The 24,508-nt window shown below is 49.8% G+C and overlaps 2 protein-coding genes across 2 annotated transcripts; one reads left to right on the top strand and one right to left on the bottom strand.

Annotated features, from left to right (window-relative positions):
* The first annotated feature begins 936 nt into the window (after positions 1–936).
* FCMR (Fc mu receptor) lies at positions 937–18,425 on the top strand. Its single transcript, XM_080824626.1, has 8 exons — positions 937–1,053; positions 7,833–8,168; positions 8,867–8,998; positions 10,024–10,246; positions 11,894–12,024; positions 12,373–12,528; positions 12,796–12,854; positions 15,112–18,425. Exons 1-8 carry the CDS (start codon positions 1,017–1,019, stop codon positions 15,286–15,288), a joined length of 1,251 nt encoding a protein of 416 aa, XP_080680752.1. The 5' UTR covers positions 937–1,016; the 3' UTR covers positions 15,289–18,425.
* On the bottom strand, positions 17,017–20,505 carry IL24 (interleukin 24; the record flags this gene model as incomplete). Its single annotated transcript, XM_080824490.1, has 5 exons — positions 17,017–17,100; positions 17,971–18,045; positions 18,503–18,661; positions 19,521–19,583; positions 20,335–20,505. 5 exons carry the CDS (start codon positions 20,503–20,505, stop codon positions 17,017–17,019), a joined length of 552 nt encoding a protein of 183 aa, XP_080680616.1.
* Between the last annotated feature and the right edge of the window lie 4,003 nt (positions 20,506–24,508).

Genomic DNA, 24,508 nt, shown 5'->3' with positions numbered 1-24,508 from the left:
ATGAGAAAACTGAGGCCAGAAGCTAGTAAGCACCAAGCCAGGACCAGAACCCACATCTTCTGACTGGAATCCAAGGCTCTGTCTGCGACACCTTGTGACCATGGGCCTCAACATTTTGTTCTTCTCCATCAATCATTGGACCTCCCCCGATGGTCTATTGGGGGCTTGAAGGTCAGCTCTGCTAGGCTGTGTGACTTTCGGCACTGTCACATCATCTCCCGGCAGGCCCCTGTGGTCACTGTGTGGAGGCATAGGCCCCAGCCTAAAGGCAACCCCTTTAGGGGCATAGCTGGGGATATGAGGGGTGATTGATATCAGGTGCTGGGGAAACTGAGGTTCATTAAGACTCGAGGAACAACGATCTGTATGAGGGAATGCCAGGCTCATCTAGTCCCACCTTCATTTTCTAGATAAAAAGATCTAGGCTTAGAGAAAGGGAGTGAATTCCTCAAAACCTATGGTTAGGATTCCCACATAGTAGGTGCTCAAAATTATTTCTCATATAAGTTCAAGGTCTACAACCAGAATCTTCTGACTTCAGGCCTAAGCTTCTATCCATATTGTTTCCTCCAGGTGGAGAAAATTGGTGATAAGTCTCTTTTGTCCCAAAGGCAGGGATAAAGCAAGTGACTGTGGTTCTGAAGTTAACAAACAGACATAAAGCGTGAGGACCTCCGAGAGAAAGTCCCCAAGGCAAAGAAATAGCATACCTGAGCATTTCTAGTAGCTTTCAGGAGCTGCCTAGAAGCTTTTTGAACTCTGGTGACCCATTCGCCCTCAACATAACATGTTTTCTTAATTCCTAACTTCCGCTGTGGTTTGCTGGTATTTTCTTTTTTAGTCTAAGACTAGTTAGCAAACAAGACAAGTTGTCATTTCCTCATTTTCAAGCCTTGCCCCTCGTGGGGCCAGAGATCTCTTTCAAGCTCCAGATTGTAAAGGTTTCCTGGGTGAGCAGTGGGTCTCTGCTCTGGTCTTCAGGGGCTCTTGGATGGGACCTTGCTCTGGAAGGAGCCATGGACTTCTGGCTTTGGTCACTTTGCTTCCTGCCAGGTAAGTGCCACGGGAAAACACCCCGCATATCTTAGGAGGTTCGAATTGGCCACAGGTAGGGGAGTTGTGGGCCATCTCTAGCTCTGCTGTTCCTGGATGGGTTTAGTTGCAGACCAGTACCTAGGGCAGAATAAGGATGGAGACCATGTAAGGGCCTCTTGAGAAGCCCTCTCTACTTTCTGCTAGTGCTCCTCTCTCCACTCCAGACACATCTCCTGTGGGGCTCAGGTGTTGACTCATGAGAGCTGAAGGTGTCACTCCTCCTAGACACATTAACTTGATAATGGGGGATTTTAAAGCAAGTGCCTCCAAATTCCTTTCTTCCTACCTCTACATTCTCTTCCTTTGGGTTTCTTTCACTGCTCATTTTCAACTTCAACTTTAAATGAAGCCTCCCTGATCCATTCAGTAACCCTAGTCCATTCTCCAAGTTCCATGTATTAAGTTACAGCTCTCTTCTAGGAATCCCCACTTCAATATCCCATGAAGATCTGAAATGCAATATGCCTAATACTTTACTTCAAGTTCCTCGTTGGTCCCCAACAAACCAGACACTCTATCCATCTTAACTATCTCTGATATCAGCTACAGAATGCAGAATGTTTTTTTTGCCACCTCTTCCCATTTATCCCAACCCAGACTTTGACACAGTCAATGGCCAATTCATGTAGTTTCTGGATTAGTATTACCAGAAGGAGCAGCAGTGGCAGTCTCTACAAAAAGGTAACAGGGAATGGGAAGGAAGAGAACACACAGTCATCCCATAACTATCTTTCCCACTTCTTTCAACCTGATTTGCCCACAACTCCAGATTCCTCTTCATAATGCTTGACTCTAATTATAGGAGTGCCCTTCCCAGCAACCTTCAATGGTTCCCACTTCCTACAAACTCGTCCCTTGTGCTCCCCTTTTACTCTCTGAGCTTACCACAATCCCCTGAACTTCCTAACCTCCAGCCAAAGAGGAGTCCTCCTTGAACATGTGCTAGACATTCTTGCCACCATGTTCTTCCTCATGCCATTCCTTCTGCTGGGAACGTCCCTCCTCTCAGCTTCACCTTTTACCCTTCAAAGTCTACCTCATCCTCCACTTCCTTTTAATAACACTTTTCAGAACCCATCTTCTGAATCTCCATAACTGACCTCATTCTGTTTTATATTGTGACTTGACATATATTCACTTCATTCTGTTGATGAAACAGTAAACCCCTTGAGGGTCAACATTATTTTCTTATTCATATTTTCTTCCTTCCTGATAGCTTGAATATGGAAGAAAGTCAAATATTTGTTGAGTTGAAGATTAAAAACCCCTAAAAATCTAAGGAAATGCAACTTTAATGAAATGTCAGACTCTGTACGTGGTAAGCAAAATGTCAGACTCTGTGGGAGATAGTAGGACTTAGGTGAACAAGTTGATGGTTAACTAAACTTAGGCCTGAGAGGAGAGAGGGGTTGGATGGAGGTAGAAGATCTCTAATAGTGAAGGGTACTTAAATTGTACCACTGCAGTCTATCCCAAGCAATACCACCATTCTAGCTGGGCCAGAGTGATCCCTGCTCTGGGTCCAGAACATCTCCCTTTTGTGCCCTTCCCCAAAGGGTGAGGAGTTCACAGACCCAAGGAGATTGTCCACCTCAAGCCCCATTCATGTCCCCTCTTCTAAACCTCAAGTTTCCTGTCCAAATGACTCTGGGCCCACTCTTAATGACTGTGTGAGCCTCTATCTTGATCTTCTATCCTAGTATTCTAATTCCATAGAAGAGTGGCCACAGGTGGCCATTCGGAATGAGATGGGTGGAACTATTACATATAAGCTGGGTTATCTGTCATGTCCATACCAGGACTCTTGTGGTGTGAACAGGAGCCAGGGATGAGAAAAGAAGGGAGATGGGACAGAGGCTAGGAATGTGGGGAACATTATTCCCAAACAGAAGTGGTTTAGAATGGACATCTAAGGAGCATTTGAATTTGCCAAGATGGGGTATAGAACACACTTTTTTCAGCAGTTCATTAGCTTTATTTATAACTTTAAAATACTTATACATGTGCTCGCTTTGGCAGCACATATACTAAAATACTTAGACATACGATAGCTGGGCCTTTATTTGCACTTCTGTACCAGGTTGTACAAAGGTTGGAGTGGTCCTGGTTCCCAGGAACCAGGTCTAGGTCCCAAGCCATAGGCCATCGTGCCTGGAGCCCTAAATGAATTTCTGTAATAAAGCAAGGCAGTATTACATGTTGGAGGCTTTCAAATCTTCTTTTACCTTGACCCCCAAAATAATAATACATACACTTGATGTTGTGACCGGGTCCATGCATGTGCACATACACACATGCACACGCGCACACGCACACACCCTTAAATTTATTCTTGATTTTTTAATATAATATGGGAATGAGTTTTGGTTTTCAGCACCTGGATAGATGCTGGTGTATCTTCTGAAACAGGAAGAGCTTAGAAGAAATAGGTTTTGGGAGAGAAATCAAGAATTTTTTTGTTGTTTTTGTTTGTTTGTTTTGCCATTGTAAGTTTGAAATACATCTCAGATATTCAAGTAGTTCCAAGTGGAGATATCAGAAAGGTGAGTCTAGGGAAGACAAGCCTGGAGGTCAATGTTCTGGTGAAATCTACAGAGAGCTAGCATTACAAGCCATGGACCTAAAGGAGCTAGTGTGGGGAGAGTAAGGGAAGACCAAGAAAAGAACCGGCCCAAGTTCCAGGCCCTGGGGGAACCCAACACTGAGAGATGGATAGAGAGGGAGAAGAAAGTAGGGAAATTGAAAAGGAGCATTCAGAATGCGGTGTCAGGGAAGCCACAGACATAAGTGTTTCAAAGTAGAAGGGCTCAGTTCCCTCAAATGCTGCCAAGAGGCAAGTAAAACAAAAACACCAAATGTAGGGAAAACTTGGGGAAAAAGGAAATTTGGGGAAAAAAGGAAACTTTTGCTGAACTTGACCAGCAGTTCTGGTGGAATCTTGGAGACAAAATTCTGACAGGTGTGGGTGGAAGAGGAAGTAGTAGGCGTGGAGGTGGAGGTCCATGATTATGACGACTCGTCTGAGAAAGAGAACAGAAGAGAGGTAGCAAACAAGTAAACGGAGGGTTTTTTCAACACAGACGTTATTAGAGCAGGTGTGTAAGCCACGGCAATGCGGGCAGAGAAGAGACCAACGGTACAGGGAGGAGAGAGGGACAGCGGCACCGGAGAAGTTCTAAAGAAAATGAGCAGGACGGACTCAGGACGCAGGAGGAGGGACTGGCTTGTGGGAGGAGAGAGGGCACTCCATTCCTCGTGACAGGACAAAGAGCAGACCGCCAGCCTGGACATACATGTTGGGTATGCAGAGACGAGAAGCTGTCAGATGTTTCTCATTCTTTTTTAAAAATTCACACTCCATCTGACAAATATAAAAATCTCAGGCCAGCTCCCTTCTTCCAGACATAGTTCTGCTGTGACTTGAGTTGACAGGGTTCTCATCACCTGCAAAACCATAGTTACAGAATCCAAAGTCTACCTCCAGAGCGCCACCCCAGCCAAGGCCCTGTGGGCATTCACCATGTTTCTCATCATGGAAATAATGTGTTTTTCCCCATGCTCCAAATACACACACACACACACACACACACACACACACACACACACTTATATCCAATTATATGTTGAGAGGGACTTTTCAAAGCACGTATATCCCTGTCCCCTACCATCACCATGAAAACCAAGTCACCAGCTTAGAGATCAATGCCGCTGACTGAGGAGTCCCTCTAAAATACCAATATTATGCAGGGTGGGTCCTTAGGCACCTCTTCCGCCCCTCCCGTTAGTCCCCAGAATCATTTGGAAATACAGCTATATAGTTTGGAATTGGAAAATTCAAGGGCGCCTAGGATGCTTATTTTAAAATGCAGGTGCACTGGCCCCGCCGTAGATAAACGTAACCACCTTGCTGAAGGGGGAGATCAGGTGGCTTGCAGCCTAGTAAGTTTCTCCAACACGAATCTAATGCACACGGAGCATAAGTTCTATTTTTAAAAAAAAATATTTTATTTATTTATAGAAAGAGAAAGAATAAGCAGGGGATAGGTAAGGGCAGAGGGAGAAGCAGACTCCCAGCTAAGCAGGCAGCCCAACGTAGGACCCCATCCCAGGATCCTACGATCATAACCCAAGCCGAAGGCAGATGCTTAACCAACTGAGCCATCCAGGTGCCCCTGTGCATAAGTTCAAAGCCAGGAGGTTATATCTGTCTTTTCTCTCTTTGGGAAATCTGCTTTACTAAGCCTTGTGTGTGGGCTAGGAGCTCCTATGAACTCCACAGAGGTCTGGGGTCTGGCCATTTCACATCTCACCGACTCGTGCTTCCTTGGGACCAGAGATCAGTGTAGCCAGCAGCTTTTCTTGTGTTTCATCCATTCAGAGTTCTCACAGTAAGGATGCCTTAGTCTGTTCTGGCTGCCTCAATAAAATACCATAGACCTTGCGACTTTAACAGAAGATAGTTATTTCTCGCAGTCCTGGAAACTAGAAGCCCAAGATCAAGGTGCAAATACTATCCTTGGTGATGGTCGTCTCCCTGGCTTACAGACAGCCCCCATCTCCTTGGGTATCCACGTGGCCTCTGCTTGTGTCCGTGGAGGGAATGAGAACACTAATCCCATTATGAGGGCTTCACTAACCTCCTCTAACTCTGATTACTTCCCAAAGGCCCCACCTCCTAGGACCATCACATTGAAGGTTAGGGCTTCAAACCATTAATTCTAACGGGACATAAGCATGCAGCCCGTAACAGAGGATCTGGGTAAGCCAAGGCTTTACCCGAAGCTCATCCCTGAGCGGAGTGAGGTCACTGGAAGTGTCTGCACAGGTGGAGGCCCCCCTCTGGTCTATCTTGCCCCTGCCCACACTACAGCATCTTGCTCTTAGGAAAGCAGCATTCACTCCCCTTTCTGGCTGGGTTGGTCCAAAAATACATGTTCACTGGCAGGTGCTGGGCCTCACACACAGGTGCGGGCTGTCTGGTCACACAGGGTAATTCCCCCACCCCTTGACTGGGTCTTTGTCTTTTGAATGGGTCACCCTTCCATTGCCATGTTCCAGTCATGAGGCTGCCTCACACACCTCAGTTGCTGGCAGGTTGGAAGCAAGGTTGGATTACTTGTGTGAGGGCCGCGGCAGAGATCACGTGTCTGGCTGGCCCCTGTGCTTCTCCCTACCCCGTGGGCCCCAGCTACACTCTCAGACTTGAACAGGCTCCTGTAAATAGTCCCCGCCCAGCACCTCGTCCCCGCTCACACTCCCAGGGTGGTTTCAACCTCTTCACTGTTCTCCACATGCTCTCCCGTCTCTGCAGAACGTCCTCCTCAGCTCCCTCTCTGCTCATCCAGAAACCCCAAGCCCTGCTTCTTTCCTTGACTTCCCTTCTTGCCTTTCCTCACCTTACTAAACTCATTGGAGCTATTCTTAATGTGGTCGGTGGATGAACTCCCAGAAATTCGTCAACTCCTCTCTGCCCCCATGAACACGCCATGTTCTCTCTCCCACCCTCGCCTCTTTGGGGGCCGTACTCACTGCCTGGAAGAGTCTTTCCTCCTCCAAGCAAACCCCCTGGCCCCTCCCCCCCCACACACATTCCAGCCTATTCCCTCTTCCCAGAAATATGTGGACATTTATCGGGACCCACTTGGCTGATAATTAATCATAGTCGGACTTAGCCTCCTCTCCAGCTGACTCAACAGCATTAGACCTGCCTTCTCTCAGCCAGAGCATAAGCTCTTTGATTTCAGGGACTCATGAGCCATGACGTATTCCTCCCTGTGTCACCCCCTCCCTGCACACACTCAGTGCACACGCCTGGGCCCATAAGCACGCACACTGACACACTCCCTTGGGTTCCGTCCGTGTTCCCTGCTTCAGGGAAGGTGATCATCACTCTCTCGGCAGCCCTTCACGCCCAGTCTTCCAGGTCACAATGGAGACATCACTTCTTCCAGAATCCCTCCCTCACGCTACACCATAGCGCTGCATGTCCTCACTGCTTCCTTCCTCACAGGGAACATTGCGTATTTCCGTCGTGGGCTTTACCCCACTGGGCTGGTGCTACAGTGACTGGCCGTTTGTATCGCCCACTAAAGGAGTCACTCTGTGCATGGAGGGAGGCCAGCAGCCTTCCTGCCACATGAAAGGCATTCGATAAATGTTCTGGTTTTGGTTTTTGCTTTTGTTTTTTTAATGATTTAACAAATGAAACCAAGGGTGAACAGGTGTTTTGGCTGAGTGGATCTGAGCAAAACAGAATTAGCCAGAAAACCTCCTGCAGCAAAATCGCCCTGTGCCTCCCAGCTCCACACGGAAGTCACTGGGGCACTACGGGCTGTGTAGGGTCGCCGTGGGAGAGCCTCTCTCCTTGGAGTAGGGCAGTACTTTGACTATATTCTTAGGGGGTTGCTGTCTGGAAACTTATGGGTTTGGGTTTGAATGAGGTTGAAGGTTATGTTAAGGCTTAGGCTGGGAGAGATCTGGCTGGAAGCCAGGTTTGGGCCAAAGGGACCAGGGCATAGAGGTGGGCTGAGGACATACATAGGGTCAGGGATGAGGCCAGGGCTAGAGATCAGAAGAGGGCTGGGGCTAAGGGCCAGCTGAGGCTTGGGCTGATGATGAGATGGGCTGGAGCTAGGGATGAGTGCGAGGCTGGGCGGGGCCTGGTTTGGAAATAGGGCTGGGGTTGGAGTTGTGGTTGGGAACGGGGCTTCCTCTACATTAACTCTCTCTCCCTGCAGTGGCTGGGGCTCTGAAGATCCTCCCAGAAGTAAAGATGGAGGGAGTGCTGGGTGGGTCCATTACCATCGAGTGCCCACTTCCCCAGATGCATCTGAGGCTCTACTTGTGCCGGGAAATGGCCAAGACTGGAGGCTGTGCCACCGTGGTGTCCAGCAAGAACTTTGTCAAGGAAGAATACAAGGAACGAGTCACCCTGAAGCCTTGTCCAGATAAGAATCTGTTCCTCGTAGAAGTGACAGAGCTGACCAAGAGCGATAGTGGGGTCTATGCCTGTGGGACAGGCATGAACACAGACCGAGGCAAGACCCAACTAGTCACCCTAACTGTCTTCAGTGGTAGGTGTCCCAGGCTCAGTGCACCCAGCAAATGTCTCACCCGCAACAGCTGAGACAGCCACCGGTCCCCCAGGATCTCAGGCTATTGCTATTGCCATGTTAGCCAATCCAGAGATAGTTGAAACCTCACAGTCCCCCCAATTTCCCATCCAAACCATATGAAAGGAACAAGACCAGCACTCTTCTTGCAACACTTACTGTGCTGTACTGTATCCATCCTACCCAAGGCCTAAGAGGAGTGGGGGTTTAAGATTGAGGAGGGGCTCTGAGACAGGAAGAAGTTTGAAGTGAAAGGACATGATTGTCCTACACATAAGAAATACCAGGGACAACTATTAAGGAAAGACAGTCATTTTTCAAGCCACATTTGTAAGCCAAACTTGGTACTTTATAATCGGATCCTTTCCATATGTCTTCTGAATCTCACCTTCTTCCATTCCTCCACTGACTTCCTAGTCAAATGCAGCCTCGAATCCCAGTGGTGTTTAGTGCAAAAGTTGGCTGAGTGAAGGTGAAAGAGAATTTCTTTTGGGGAAGTCTCCAGTCCACTTCTTTTTGTGCTCTTCCTGGTGGAGTCTGCCATCGTCCGCTTGCTGCCATCCACCCTGGCTGGGTCAGCTTCAACTCCTACTGACATCCCTTCCCCAGGTCTCAGTCTGGTCTTAGAGCCCACAGGTGTATTCCCCTTGCTTCCATAGAGTATGAGCCATTCTGGGAAGAGGAGCCGATGCCTGAGCCCCCACCTTGGCTTCATAAATTTCTACACATGCCGGTGCCGCCTTGGCTCCAGATACCTGAACGTGACAGTTCTTTTGAATTCGTACCCAAAGGTCAGTTCATCAAAGCTAAGGTGGGAGAGGAGGTGGGCGAGATGATGTGGCATTGTGACAGTGGAGGAGAGGGGATGCGTTCAGTTCATCGAATGGTTGGCAGAGTACAGCTGAGTTTCAGATGTGTATTTCCCTGTCTTGGGAGAGGGTACCTCCCTAAGATCAGCATCCTATGTCCTTCAAGCACATCCTAAAGCCTTGTCCACTTGGCACTAATTGCAGGACTTACACATCACCACCAGGTGGCACCACAAGTAATGAAGTCTGTGCTCCATTCACAAAATCTTAGTTCTTTTATGAATGACTTGCAGAAGCCAAGACTGGGCAGAAATTTTCCAGCCAGAGGTCCTGATGCCTCCTGTTCCCCATAGGGCCATCTACTTTTGCTGGAATACAGTGATTTTAACGATTCCATTTTGCAATAAAAGATGAATGATTATACTAATTATACTATAATTATATACTGATGATTATACTAATGGTATCTTTACATTACTATATCTTTTTCCTGTTTTAAACGCATTTTGACATGCAATATTTCCATCACATCTTCACATATATCTTGTGAGGTAGATACATTAATTGAACAGTTGTTACCCCGGAGGACTTTGCTGGGTTCCAAGAGAGATAGTGTAACTGAGTGTACCATATACCCAAGGTTGTGACTGATAGGTGTAGGATGGAGAAAAGGCAAGCACACAAATACAGCATAAGGCAGAGTGGGGATGGAACTACAAACAGGGTTTTCCCCATGCTCAGAGGAGAGTAAGCTCTTCTGCCTGGGAACTCCAAGAAGGCTTCCTGGAGGAAATGGCATTTTGAAGCAAATATATATAGAAAAAATACAGAATAGCAAATATACTAGGTATAGAGGACATGCTAAGAAGGCATTTCAGCCATGAGGACTTCAAGTACAGAGTCTAAGTAAAGAGAAGGAGTGCGTTCAGGAAAGAGAGGGTAACCTAATCCTGCTGGAGACTTGAGTGTGTATAGGGAAAATCACTTATTTCTGCTATCTCCTGCAGTTACCACACCAGCTGAAAGGACAGAGGCCCCTCCAGAAATCCACTCCTCCCCCACCACCCCAATCTCTCACCACCTTCGAGTTTCCAGGGTGTCTTCAGTAGCAGCTGCCAAGCCCCCAACCTTCCTGCCATCTACCACAGTCTCAGAGACCTCAGCTCCAGAAGGGCTGCTTAAGCCCCAGACAGCCAGCTACAACTACCACACCAGGCTTCACAGGCACAGGTAAGAGGTCTCCACCACCCAGAATGGGCTAGAGGTCAGGCAAAGTAGTCTAGAGGTAGGAGACCCACTGAACTCTTCCCACAACATCTGCCAACAGAGACCCTTCTTGTCTCTAGGACCCTGTGGACCATACTATCTATGAGTGTAGCACATTAGCTCATTAGTCCAATGACAAGAATACACCTGGCAATGCCCCAGCAGGCGATCCTGTAGGAAGGAGACCCAAATCTTTAAGTTGCTCAGCATTCATTCAGATCTGCTTTGATGGGGAACTAAATAAGAAAAAAACTAATGATGAAACTATTAACTATTCAATTGATTTCACCTGTTTTCTTTTGCTTTTTCAGTGTGGCTAGGAAATTTAAAATTACATGTGTAAGGTAGTATTTCTACTGGTCTAAAGGCTGGGGCACACCCAGGAAAGTCCTGCAATGGACCGCTAGGGGGCAGCATTAGAGCAGCCTCCAAAGAAAACCTGTAAGAATTGGAATTATTTTTTCCTAAACAAAGAAGCGTGTTGGTGAGGAAAGGGACCTCCAGCATCATTTGTGTTTTATAGATGAGGAACTGAGGTCATCAGAACTATGTGTTTTCAAATAGAACCAGGACTCCTGATTCCTAGTTCGGTAGACTCCACCAGCTGGCCAGTGGAGAACTCAAGTCAGTTCAACCAACATTTTCTTTCTTTATTTCCTTTTTTTTTTTAAGATTTATTTATTTGAGAGAGAGAGAAAGCACAAATGGGAGGGGAAAAGAGAGAGGGAGAGATAATCTCAAGCAGACTCCGTGCTCAGCACTGAGCCCTCTGGGGGCTCACTCTCACGACCCTGAGGTCATGACCTGAGCTGATACCAAGAGTCAGAAGCTCAACTGACTGCGCCACCCAGGTGTCCCTCAACCAACATTTTCTCAGTTTCTACTATCTGCCAATGTGCTCTGTCCTGAAAATGTAAGAAAGATGAAAATGTGAAATATCCAGGTCTTCTCTTACTAACGCCAGTCTGACTGTAATAAGTGTTGTAATCCGTATAAACACAAGAACTGAGGACAGTGAGAAAAAAATAATTCTAGTTTGCCATGGTTGCAGGAGAAAATAGAACTGATGTACTCACCCTTTAAGGAAAGTAAAATTTCAATCTGTAGACAACCTGGAGGGAAGACCTTCTAAGTAGAGGGCACCCCATGTGAGAAACATCTTTTCCACTGTTATAAGAAACTTAATTTGCTTAGTATTTGCACTAATCTTGTGAAGAAACTGAGATGCAAACAGTCAGAGGGGAACTGACATTTACTGATCGCTGCTTGGACCAAGTGCTTTTCCTTCTTTATACCTACAATTTTGTTTCATCCTTGAACAGTTCCGTGAAATAGGCTTTACTCTACCCATTTCTCTGGAAATGAGGCTCAGCGAGGTTCCCAGGCTGATTCAAGATCACACGGCCAGTAGAAAGCTGAACCTGAATTTAAATCCAGGTTTCATGACTCCATAGACAAGGCTCTTTGAGGGCGGGGTGGGGGGAAGGCTTTTCTTAAGAAAGGGACAAACTCTGAGCCATTTCCCAAAAAGTTGGCTATTTGGGAGTGCTGCCTTAAACCTCCCTCCCTCCCAGACCTCTTCCTTCCCTCTCCCTCTCCTTTCTTCCTCAGAGCCTTCCACCAGGACCCCGTGCCTGGGTTGGAAGACCAAGGATTTCACATCCTAGTCCCCACCACCCTGGCCCTCATCCTGGTGGCACTGCTGGGGTTGTTGATGAAAAGGGTCATTCAAAGGAGAAAAGGTGAGCGGCTGGGGGCTCAGGACGAGGCGAGCTGTGAGAAAGGCCCATTCAGACTCCGCTGGAAGGCTCCCCCCCAACCCCCTCCCCAAGGGAAAACTCAGGAGCTTCAGATGAGCAGCCTGGGGCACGAGAAACGTGGCAGGGGGTCTACGGTCTGGGAAGGGGGGTGGGGACGCCGCCCTTTGGTGTTTCGTGTTGGGCCAGGCTGTGGCTCATACATTCAGAGCATCTCCACGGCAGACCCGGCCAAGCGCCCCGGGGAAGGGAGACAGCCCGCAGTTTCCTGGGACCCGAGTGACGGGCACGGTGGCTAAGGGCCCCTGACACCTTTCTCCTCTTCCCGGGCAGCCCTCTCCAGGCGGGTCCGCCGAGCGGCAGTGAGGATGCGTGCCCTGGAGGCGTCCCAGCGCCCCCCGACTCAGCGGCCCCGCGCCTCGCAGCCGCCGCGCTCCCAGAACATCTACAGCGCGTGCCCGTGGCGCGCCCGGGCGGCGGACGCTGAGGGTGAGCCGGGGGCCGGGCGCCGCGGGGATAGAGGGCGGGGCCGGGCGGGGGCCGCACCGAGCGAGACCCTTGAGCACCCAGCAGCCGCAGAAATTGCGCGGACGCCGAGGCTGCGCCCGAGCCCCCCGCCTCCCGCAATGCCCGCACCTCCGCTCCCGCTCCGCCTCCCCAGGGCTTCTGGCGGGCCGGGGGCGGGGCGGGGCGGGGCGGGCAGGGGGCGGGCGGGACCGTGGCCACGCCCTCACCTCCGTCTCCTGGTCTCCTTAGGTGAGGGGGAGGTACCTCTCCCAGGCCTCCGAGCGTCGGCGCCCCCTGCCGCTCCGCAGGTAAGCTCTGCCCCGCCCCTGCTTGGCCGCGGCGGCCAGGAGCCGGCCCTAGACCTGGGCTCGGCCCTGGGGGGAGGCGGCTCCCGAAGCTGCGCGTTAGCCGGAGGGCACGGCTTTCCCAGCAGCTCCTGGGCCCCGAGTCTGGGAAGAGGTTGTGTCAGTTTCCTCCTTTGAGGGTGTCGGTAGACTGAGAGTCCCACAATCGTGGTAGGCTGCCTTAGCTGGCTTCTAGCCGTGGGATAAGTTAGGGGTTAGTAGAGGCGAGGGATGGCAATTCTACACACGAAGGGCTTTCACGTGAAAGAGCTGCGATTTCCAGGAGGTCTTAGGGAATGGAATCTACCCAGTTTTACTTCAATATGAGGGAGAACTTTCTAGTAAACTCTGTCGATGAGAAGAGGCACTTTGCCCATCACTGGAGGTAGTAAGCCTGGCCTAGAGGATGACTTGGCAGACAGATGTCAAGACGCAGACAGGATTCAACCCTTGGCTGAGGAGGAGTCCTCTGGAAATCTATGAATGGCCGTGGAGAACTCCTGTGTCTGCGGATAGCCACTGGCAGATGGCAGTATTTGAACTGTCCATTCATTTTTGTTTATCCAAATTAAGAAGAGAAACTATTTTATTCTCTAAAGTAGCCCAGAGTAGTTAAAAACTACTACTACTATTGCCCTAGGAACCAGGAAAAAAACTAAGCTTGGTGAATGTCCTAGTTTTAATTGGGGTGTTGACAAAGCTGATGCAAGAGACCCTAAACTACAGGGCTCAAGAGATGGAAGCCTGTTTTCCTCCCAAGTCAAGTCAGGGGACCAGGAAGAGGTGGCCAAAGCCACCAGGTCATCCAGGGACTCAAACAACTTCTGTCTTGTTGCTCCACTATCCTCTGGAGTCTCGTCTGGTCCACTATCAGTGCTCAGTCACAGCCTCATGTCTCCATTCCAGCCCCTAAGAGAAAGCAAAAGGTGTTTCTTTAAGACCATGACCCTGAGGTTTCATGCATCCCATCTAGTCACATCCCACTGTCATAGCCTAGTCATGTAGCCACACCTATCTTCAAGGGAGACCGATACATGGACTCCCTAACTGGACAATTGTGTGCCTTGCTAAAAGGGTACAGTGATGCCCAGTAACCCGTAACAGCTCTGCCATAGTCACCTCCAGCTTCCTGACCTTGCACCCCTGCTAGAGAAGGCTCGTAGTAGCATAGGTATGGCCCAGCATCACCATCTACCGTTACACCAGCCCTTTCCTCTTGAACTTCCCCGCTGCCACACACACCCTCACCCGAGCCTGTACCTTGCTCCCATCTTACACTTCCTCCCTGCTTGAAACTCTCATTCCCACTATTAGGGATAAAACTCTTGACCAAACCAGTCCACCACAAGGTGTGTATGGTTAATGGCTCAATATTTTAGCTTTCATAGGGAGCATCTTGATTTTTCAAGCAGAGTAAATTAATCTTGGGTGACGGATGGTGACAAGCAGTGGGAGATAGATCTTTGAAACACATTGCAGCCCATTCTCTCTCTGCTGACGTTCACAAAGTAGTAGTGGCTTTCCATGACTGAGCACTTCCTGAGTGCCACCATGCTCATGGGCCTGAACTTGCAGTTCTCAGCACTTGTATTTCAATACGTGACTCTTCCTCCTGAAGCCTTCTTGGGTGGATGTTATAATAATTGTGCAGTGTTGGAATCAATGCACAGTGCTCTCCTCCCCCAAACTGACCCATCCTGAAGGCAGATGATCCTGAAGTTTCTTTCCGAGGAAGAGGAGCACCCTGTGCCCCAGCAGCCTACGGTCTTCCTCCTCTTCCCTACCCAGCCCCTTCCTGGAATGTACTGTTATGCCACATCACAGCCTCTCTTAGTCCTTACAGAGGTGCACGGGATGACTCACAGTGCTTCTGAATAACTCCCTAAGAAGATGCATATTTATTTCACAAGTCACACTGTCTAATCCCAGAGGGGAAACTCCTCTGGCAGCTGAGTCTCCGTCAGACCCATGCTTAGCCAGGTGACTTGAGCCTGAACCCCATTTAAGGCATTTCCTGCCCACATTAGATTTAAGTGGTTTCCAGTTATCTGCGATGAGACGCCACCCTGAAACTGCCCAAGGCAGAGCCACCTCTGTGTCTTTGCCTTCTAGAAATCGGCGACCATGTACATGCCCCCCATTGCCCACTGTGGAAATCTATCTGGAGAGATACTAAAATCACCCTACTCAGATCCAGTGATGCTTGTTTGCTGGTTCCCAGGTATCTGAAGCTCTCTGGCTCCATGCCCCGTCTCTGAAGACCAGCTGTGAATACATGAGCCTCTACCACATGCCTGCTGCCAAAGCGGAGGACACGGGTGCTGATGATTATGTCAATATCCCCTGCCTGACTCATCTAGCCAGCTGTCCCCCTGGGCCCAGACCCTGGTGCCAATGAGTCCTATCTAGCTGCTGGATTCCAGTACTTGCTCTGTTTCCAGAGCCCTCATTACCTCCCATGCCAACCTTGAGTCTCATTCCTGTGTCTCCTGAGAATAGCTCAGTAACCTCTCCCAGCTCTTCTCGCACCCCTCTACAGCCCCCTGTGGTTTTCAAGTGGGCCCTGGGCACGCAGAGCATTTGTCCCAGTGCCAACTGCTTCCTCTCCAAGCCATGGGATTCAAAGAGTATCTTCGATCACAGGGTCTTCGCTGCCCCGGCTCTGGACTCACGGCATCAGGCTGGAGATAGGCATAGGTGTTGCTTCAGGAGACTTTCTCAGGCTTGGGCATCACACCAGTAGAAGGTTCCTGGACCTCCTAGTGAGGCCATGCCTCAGTCCCGTGAGTTAGTTGATACGATGAAAGGTTGTAAATTTTCAGAGCCTAGGCTTGTTAGTGTCAGTGCTCCTAAATCCTCTATATTGTCTCCTTCCCTTGATGTACATTAAGTGCCGTGACCTCAGTGTCTCCCCTCTTTTAAAAGTAGGATAGCTTGTGTTATCTCTTTATCTTCCTTTCATGGCTTAGCAATGATATTTGTGCACTTCGCATTGGTCTGTTTTGGCCATCCCAAACCGTTAACATCTCTCTGCATTCAGAAATGCCGCCTCATCTCTTAGCCAGGTGACTTCTGGCAAGGTAGGGAGGAAAGTGGCTTCTTGGAGGGCCTACCACTCAGCAAAAGCACTTATGTCACGAAGGGAGAGATCGCCTATCTCCTGCATAGACATTCTCTTAAGTTTTCCAGGCAAGGGCATAGGCAGACTGAAGTCAACTACAAAGTTCAGCCAGAGCTCGGGACGAGAGATCACCCCAATCTTGCTGTTAAGAAGAAGACCTTTCCTGGAGGCATATCTCTGCCTTACCCGCACTTGCCCACACTTAGGAAGAAGAGGCTGTCAGAACTGAGTATCCTGCTTCTCATTAGCAGGGAGTGGCATCAAAGATTGGACAAGTCATGTGATGACGCCATTAGCCGTGTCAGCTTGACAATGGCACCCTCTCCAGCAGCAAGTAAGAATAAGTAGTATAAGAAAGGAGGGCCCCCAAAGAGAAGGGATGGGGAGAAGGGGATGGGGAGAAATGAAATGTTTAGTGAGCCTGCTTCATGCCTGGTCCTTAGCCTGCATTGTATCTTCTGTCATTTACATTCCAAACGGATGCCCCTCAACTCCTCCCCAGTGCTGTGTTCCTGCAGATCTCATGGCAATGTGGTTTCTATGTTCTGAAGTGCAACTTCATATGCCAACACCCCTCATTGTTCCTCAATCATTCAAAGACAGACAAAAAAATCCAGTTTATTAAGCATTTACTTAGCACTTATCCACTGCCCCCTATGGTGTCAAGCATCATGGAGGATAAAAAAAGAAGCATGGGGCACAGTCCCACTGCCAACACAGAACTTACAGTCTGACGAATAAATACGGCATCAATTAAAACACTGATAGGAATTAAATAGAGTTGTAATAAATATAGAAATCTACTTTGTAGATTATTCACAGCATCCAAGAGAACCTTCCATGACTGTCTTTGGGGCCACTTCAAGAAAGAAGTCTTTGAGCATAAGCCTGGCCAAGAATGATATCCATCGTCGAAGGGGTGAAGTGCTCAGAGAACATCACTGAAAGGGATATGGCACATTCGAAATGACATGGAGAACGAGGAGGGTATCCTGGTTTTGGCATTCAGAACTGGTAGAATTTCTCCATCCAGGTCAAGAGAACGTCCACTTCTCCAAAGGCTTTGGTCTGGGCTGATTGGATGTCCAACTAAAGAGAAAAGAGAGTTGATAGTCTACGATATTAGCCACAAGAATAAATTTCCTTCCCATCCTGTGCTCCTGGAGCTCGCTGTATCAGCTCTGGGATGGCCTCTGATGAGCGCACCCACCCATCACTTATTCCTTCGCAAGGGTGGAGGAGGCAGTGAAGACCAAGGGACCAGTGAGTAGCAGTGGGTAAGGAGCAAGGGAAAAGCACCTGGAGCTCCTGATAACAAGAACTATGGAATCCCAGTGCAAGGTGGATTTTGCCACCTCCCAAGTTTACTACGCAGATGAAGAAACTAAGGTCCAATTGCCCCCCTTCCTGTGTATATGATTCTTCTCCACCATTTATTTTTAGGCTGATTGATCTGTTCCTCAAAAAAGTGATCAAAATCATTTATTTTTTGGAGGGGTCTGCAGATGAAATTTGGATTTTCTTTGTTGTCTTTATTTGGGAGATGGTAATATATTCTCCCTTTTTTTCTCACAAACTAGACCATTTGAGCATTATGGAAAATACTGCAGATATGTAGCACGTGTTTGGGGTTGGGGCGTCCACTTCAGCCTCCAATTGCCCAGCTCAAGTGATCATAAAACTTTCCCAGAGAAAGTCCTTCATAAGGAAATCATCTTGTAGGGAAATAGAAATGCACTTCAATAGGAAAACTGGCACAAATATGGATCATGTCACTTGTGGAGCTTGTGCAAAGTAGATGATAACTGATGCAAATATCCCTGTGGGTGTGCAAAATTAGGTGGCTTTGGGGCATGCCTGGTGGGGTCACCTGCAGTGAGTTCTGCATGAGACACCCACATGTGACGGTTCAGGCTAGTCTACTGGTGGATAGGCAAGCTCTCAAATCCTGGCCTTTACCTGTTTAAATGTTCTCTGGAACAGTAGAAACCTCCGGCGTGCACTCTCACTGACAGAAAACATGTCATTTTCCTGCTGGATAATAGGGAGGGAAAATTATACCAAGGGTTGGGTAGCAGCAGAAACAAGCCCCCTCCCCCTCCTTCTTAGTGATGCCACCGCAGTTCCCCAGACCAACTCTGCATCCCACATTCTCAAGGTAGCCATTGCCAAACTCCCAACATGGTGGGGGCTGACTCCTTTCATTTTCACAGCAATCTGGTCACGTAGCATGATTATCTACATTTTATACATAAGGAAAATGAAGCTCAGAGATGTTGACTGCTTTGTAAAGGGTTTTCCAGCTGGTTAGAAGCAGACCTGAACTTGAATCCAGAGCTACTCATTTCAGAATCCAGAGCCTGTGCTCTTTCCCATGACACCATCGAATCCCTGTCATGCAATAAAAGCCAGGACTGGATAAGAGGAGGGAGGATGTCTTCTCAAAATACGTCATTGCCTGTGGGCCTGGTCACAGCATTGTTCTACTCACACTGGGTTGCAGTTTTGAGGCGATGACAAAAAAGTTGTTGGCCAGAGTTGAGAATGACTTCCGGATCCTGGAGTCAGCTGCCTTATCCAGATAGTTTTTGAAAACGGTATTCAGGTAAAACTTCAGCAGGGAACGGATGAGGTAACAGCTCTCAACGTCCTGGGGAGGATCTGGGTTACTGCAGAGCCGAGCCTTCCCCCAACCATGGCCCTGGGTGAACAACCCATGTGCCACGCGAGGCAAGATAAACACATAAAGAAAGAGATCTTCTAGGAGATGCTGACCAACATGAAATCTGAAGGAGCCTTCAGGGGCACACAGAGCGGCGCCCTTGGTTGGTGGGAGGAACCACAGACCCAGAGAGGACAGACCCACAGCCAGTCAGTGGCAGACACAGACCTAGGTCCCAGAAGTCCTGATTCCCCATCTGTTTAATGTTCTTTCCTCTACACTACATGGCCTCTCTAATAGCTGTGTTTGTGTAGGGTTGGGTGCTGGATCGTAGAAAGTACCCGACACTTGGTGGTTCAGAGTTGAGAGTCCAGGGAAAGAACTGGAAAGAGAAATGAGGAAAGAAAACTAACACCCTGGAACACAGGGATTGCACTCAAGCCCCCTTGAGCGCCAGAGGGAAGCTCAGTGCCTTGCAGGGATCAGGGCTCAGTACGTGCACTGGCTGACTGCCTAGCTGGGTGTGGGGATGACGGTAATGAGTGAGAAAGAAGGATGGGAACCAATGAGACTGAAGCAGGTGTGGAATCCTGGTGACTCTGGCTGAATGGAGAAAGAGGCTTATGAGCCTCAATCCGCACCACCCTCCATGTCCCCATAAACACATACCCACGTAACCCAGACACGGGGGTGATGACCTAGACGTTGACTTCTCTGGCTCCCTGCCCAGCCCTGTCCTGTGTAGGCTCAGTCCAGGCAGAAGTGGTCTCTATCAGCCTCCCCTCGACCACCCATAGGAGACAAGCCACCAGACACAGAGGCATTGTCTTCCCCAGTGTCTGATTACCGAAACGTTCTGCAGAATCTCCTTCCGTAGCAGTCGGACACTTGTGATGTTATCCTTAGCTTGCTTTGGGAATAGAAAGAGAAGATGCATCCAGCTTGAGGAACAACACAGAAACCAACCACGCAAATACATTGCTGGCCCCCAGATCTATCCAGTTTGAGATCTCAAAGGCCAGAGGAACCAAGGGAGGACCCAGGAAAGGCTGAGCTGAGGTAGGCCCCCGGGGGGTGATGGTACAAGTTTCCAGCCACAGAAATCACTAAGCTTAACCCCCAGAGGCAGATGGAATCCCAGGAGCTCTCAGAGCCTTGATGGGGGGGAACCTGTTGTTTCCCTCGGTCAGGAGGAAATAAGCCTATTTGGTTTAAGAATGAGTAGGGGCAGGGTTTTACCCCCATTTTCCGTGGGGTTTGGCATGGGGTGGGGGTTGCACCTTTGAGGTGCCTCTTGCCCTTGGAACTTCCCCTCAACCAGCCGTATCCTCCAACTCTCAGATTATAGTCAAAGCATCCCTGTGAGAAAGGTGCTTTAGAGCCAGTATGAGCACCAGAGCACCTTCAGGACCTGGAGAAATTCTCAGTCATGTTTCACCAGCGGCCCCCTCCCACCTCAGCATCAACCACTCTTTTTACCATTAGCTAAAGCCTTGTTTCCTCATGTGCAAGAAGGAACGTGTGCTTGTGATGCCTCTGATGTCATAAACTTGTCATATAGGAAAATAATCAGCGAGTTGCAAAGGGCTCCGTAATCACAAAATAGCCTTTGGTAATCCCGGGAACCTCCACAGCTGTGTCCAGAGCCACACCTCACTCACCACAATGTCCTTCACGGCCCAGAAGGCCTCCCACAGTTCCTGGAGGACTACTCCCTCCACTCGGCAGGGTCCGAACTGGAACTCTTGGCCCCGGACCCCTGGAGCCTGGCTGCAGAGAAGCAGGGTCAGACTCAGGCCGAAGAGGGCAGTTGTCCCCCCTGGAAAGCCCATCTGCCGCGAAGGAGGATCCTGCTGGAAGAAAAGGAGGCGTCGCAAGGTAGGACTTCTGCCCCGGCCGTAGATCAGTGTTCCTTGGCTCTCCCTGGGCCACCGTTGGGGACACACGGATGTGAAATCTGAGACCAGAGTAAGTTCCCAGTTTAGAATATGGCAAACGCGTGGCCTTGCTGGGGTGTGCTGGGGTGGGGCGCGGGTCTTTCTGCCCCTCTATCTCATACCGCTGGTCTCGCTGTCTCTCCGCCCTTCCCCACCGTGCCCACCCACGTCCCCAACACCCAACGCCTCCTTCCTTGCTTCGTGACCGTTCTCTCCAGCCAAGAATTGGCCAGTCAGAATTGAACCATGAAGAGTGAAGAAATGGGGGCCAGGAGCTTACAGTGCCAAAGAACATGTGTAGAACATTCTCCAAACTCAGGAGGATAGGGACCTTAAGTAGGCATTCGCATGTCCGAGCTCTGCCCTAAAGTCACCAGGCCCCCTCGGGCAGGTCTTTTCTCCTCCCCAGGAGACGACCATCCCGACGCCTCATCACCAGGGGGCCCGGGGATGAGTCCCGGCCCACAGGGAGGGACCCAGACAGCAGGTTAGGGTCACACACTCACTCAGCTACCTCAACTGACCGACTCACTCCTGACTCGAAGAATTAAGTTTTCAGGTAACCGCACAAATGGAAGGAATCAGATTTCCAAGTGAATCACCTTGAAAACCTCCCACTAAAGCACCAGTGGGATGACTGTCTTGAAGAGGCCCCAAGCTAGGGGACGGCCACCCACTCTCTGTTTGTCACACCCGTGTGCAGAGAGTTTCCTCTCCCTGCTCTCTTTGCCCTTTGCTTTTCTTCCTTCCTTCTTTCCTCTCTGCTTTCTCCCTCCCTCCCTTCCACAAACATTTAAGAACCTGTCTTACTCGGGGCACTGGTTTCGCACCTGCAGCCTCCCGGTTCCAGCCTGGACTGGGCAGGGAGGTGGGAAAAGACCTGCATCAGGAGTGGCTGACGACACGCAGGCCAGAGGGGCACAGGATGAGCGCCCAGTCAGATGAGCCTCTGTCACGGAGCTCGTGCCTCCGTGTCTCCCTCAGAGCCTTCTCATTCTCTTCCTTCCAACGCCACAGCCTTTGCAGTCTCTCTTGACAATTCGTTTCTGGGCCTCATGACCCTCCCCGTCTTCCTTCCATCCAACCCAGACCCTTCTTGGTGTTAAAGCGGAGACCGCAGCTCCACATCCGTCCCCCTGGCCCCGTTTCCCAATGAGGCAGTGGTCGGGTGCTTGGGAGCAAAGTACTCCCGCAACCCCCAGCACTCACCACAGTCCCGGAAGGGATGCTTGAGGGCTGGCTGTTCAGGGGTGGTCGGGTCCTGTTGAGGGAGGGGCAAGTCGGACAGGCACCTTCCCCATTCAGTGATCAAGGGTGTAGCCACGGGTGGAAGGTTCTTCTCCCAGCAGTGAAAGCCGTTTCAAAGGTAAAGATGTGCAGGCTCTCAAGGCTCTGTGGAGATCATATATATGGGGGCTGGGGGGAGGGGCGTAGGGAGAGGGGGAGGTGGAGAAAGGGAAATTGGTCATGCTTTCCTAGAGAATTACTTCACTGCCTACTCACCCCTCACGTGAAGACAATGGGGCGATGGTGAGCCGAGGTGAGCTGAGGCCTGGAGCCGACTTCTGGCTGTGCCACCAGCTCTGTGACCAGGGACAAGTCTCCTGGCTACCCTGAGCCTCAGTTTCTGCATCTATAAAACTAAAACAAACAAACAGACTCCCCCACCCCACAACGCAGGTGCAAGGAGCAAATGAGAAAACGACAGAGTGCTTTGCAAACTGTACACACATGGGAGTACATTATTGCTGTGCAGAGCAACCCAGTCTCCTTACTCCAAAATCATTCAATAATTGTGCTCTGTTAATGACGGGACAGTGACCTGGAGGCTGAGGATCGCCCACACGTACTTCTGTGATGGTTCAGGGCCTGGAAGTTTAGAGTTTCCTCACATGCAGCCCCCGATGGCCCCGTCTCAGCTTCAAGAAGAATAAGGCAATGAGTGCGTGGCCAGGCCTGGAAAGCTGAGGGACCCTGGTGTCCTGGCAGGCAGGCCTCAGCCTGCGCTACTTGGCTGGGGTTTGCCCACGGGACGCGGCATGTCAGGAGCCAAGATGAAGACACCCAACCGTATGTTTGGGTGTCAGACTTTGGTTGCCCTGTGGGCGAAGTGAAGGGTAGACCCGAGCCGCATTCCTACAGCACGTTGCTCGGAACCTGGTCCTGAGGGACAAGAGACTTCCTTGTCAGTAGATTCCGGAAGGCTGGCGTGTGCCAGCCCCTCTTGGGAACGTGTAGTGCTCCTGAGAATAATGAAGACTGAGAAGTCCCGGGAGGGCCGGGGGCAGGGACATGTACTTGACTTTGTTTAATGCAGCATGTCCCATGAGTATTTGACCATGTCCCTGGGACACATTGTGGGAAACGCCGGACCCTGGATCAGGGATTGACAAACTAGGGGCCAGGAATAAGCTGAGAATGGCTTACCCTGTGATCTAAGAATGGTTTTACTTTTGTTAATGACTAAAACAAACAAACGAACAAAAAAATAAAAAAATGAGACGTACATGAAATTCAAATTTCAGTGTTTACAAGTAAAGTTTTGCTGGTTCACAGCCACACCCCGTCTGTTACATATTGTCTATGGCTGCTTTTGTGCTCCAGTGAGGGAGACTAGTAGTCATGGCTGAGACCGTATGGCCCACAAAGCCCAAAATATTTACTCTCTGCCCTTTGCAGAGAGACTGCTGAGCCCTGCTCTAAATTACCTTCCTGGTAATTCATCTGGGACTTGGGATCATCTGGGATCAGGCAAGACACATGGGAGTAGAACGTGATGCGAGGGGTGGGATCATTTCCCCAGCTCAGTGGAGGATGAACAGGTACCCTGGAAGGAATTGTCCCTTCCCAGTCTCTCTGGAGGGCAGACCCTTCTCAGTCTCTCTGGCACCAACACCCTTTCCCTTCATCACACATTCAGTGGTGTTTGTTTCCTTAAGCAGACAAAATACTTGCCGCCGTCCCCAGCCAGCAGCCTGGTCTGTATGAGGACCAAGCTTGAATCCTTCGCTCCTTTCACTCCTAGAGGACCTGCATCTCTCCCTCCAGTCTTTGGCAGGAGCCCACACCACACCCTTTCCTCCCCTGTGAGGATCCAGAGCATTACTAAAATCCCTAACTACTACGGGAAGAAGATGCCCCGAGGCATTCCTGAGATGAAAAAAAAGAACACAAAGTATGAATGTGGCAGCAGTAGACAAGGGGGAGACAGGAGAGGACAGGAGAGACAGACAGCTGAGGCAGGAAGCTGAGAGAGAAAGTGAGCCCCAGGGCAGCTGCAGTGCTAGACGACTGCCTATGGATAGGCAGGAGGGCAGGAGGGATGAGCTGTTAGCAGGGCAGGCTAGAACAGAGGCATGAGGTCATGGGTATAGCTCAATAGATTCCAGAATCCCGACCTGGGGTCACGAGTAGCTCATTCTGTTGAAGGAAGGCATGGTGTGATATGGATATTCCAGGCAAACATGTGCCTGAGCTTAACCTAGCACGATTACCTGGGAAGAGAGGGCCAGGAGAGAACTCAAGGACCTTGGCCCAGTGTCAACTGAGGTTGCCCCTTACGAGCACAAGATTTACACACAAGCAGGTTTGGGTTCAAAATGTGATTGAGTGGCCTATGAGCTGTCTGCGTCTCAGTTTTCTTATTTATAAAGTCAAGTGCTATAGGCTCACAAGGACACAACGATGGAGAGCCTGTTCCTCCAAGTGTGGTCTGTGGACCAGCAGCAACAGCAATATCTGGGAGCTCATTAGAAATGCAGAGTCTCAAACCCTTCCCCCAAAACTACGCAACCGGAATGTGCATTTTAAGAAACGCCAAGGTGATTCTGAAGCATATTAAAATTTGCGAGGCACTGTGTAAAACACACGAAGGACAACACAGTGTCTTAACAAATAA

This window comes from Martes martes, assembly GCF_963455335.1.
Source record: "Martes martes genome assembly, chromosome: 15".
NCBI lineage: Eukaryota > Metazoa > Chordata > Mammalia > Carnivora > Mustelidae > Martes > Martes martes.
Note: the sequence above shows the minus strand (reverse complement) of the source record. Positions and strands in the feature narration are given on the sequence as shown.

Excerpts from the sequence above, each read along its gene's own strand:
- FCMR (XM_080824626.1), top strand. The coding sequence starts at position 1,017 with ATGGACTTCTGGCTTTGGTCACTTTGCTTCCTGCCAG. Across the intron at positions 8,169-8,866 it reads CACCCTAACTGTCTTCAGTG|AGTATGAGCCATTCTGGGAA; the intron begins GTAGGTGTCCCA and ends TTGCTTCCATAG. Across the intron at positions 12,529-12,795 it reads CCGGGCGGCGGACGCTGAGG|GTGAGGGGGAGGTACCTCTC; the intron begins GTGAGCCGGGGG and ends TGGTCTCCTTAG.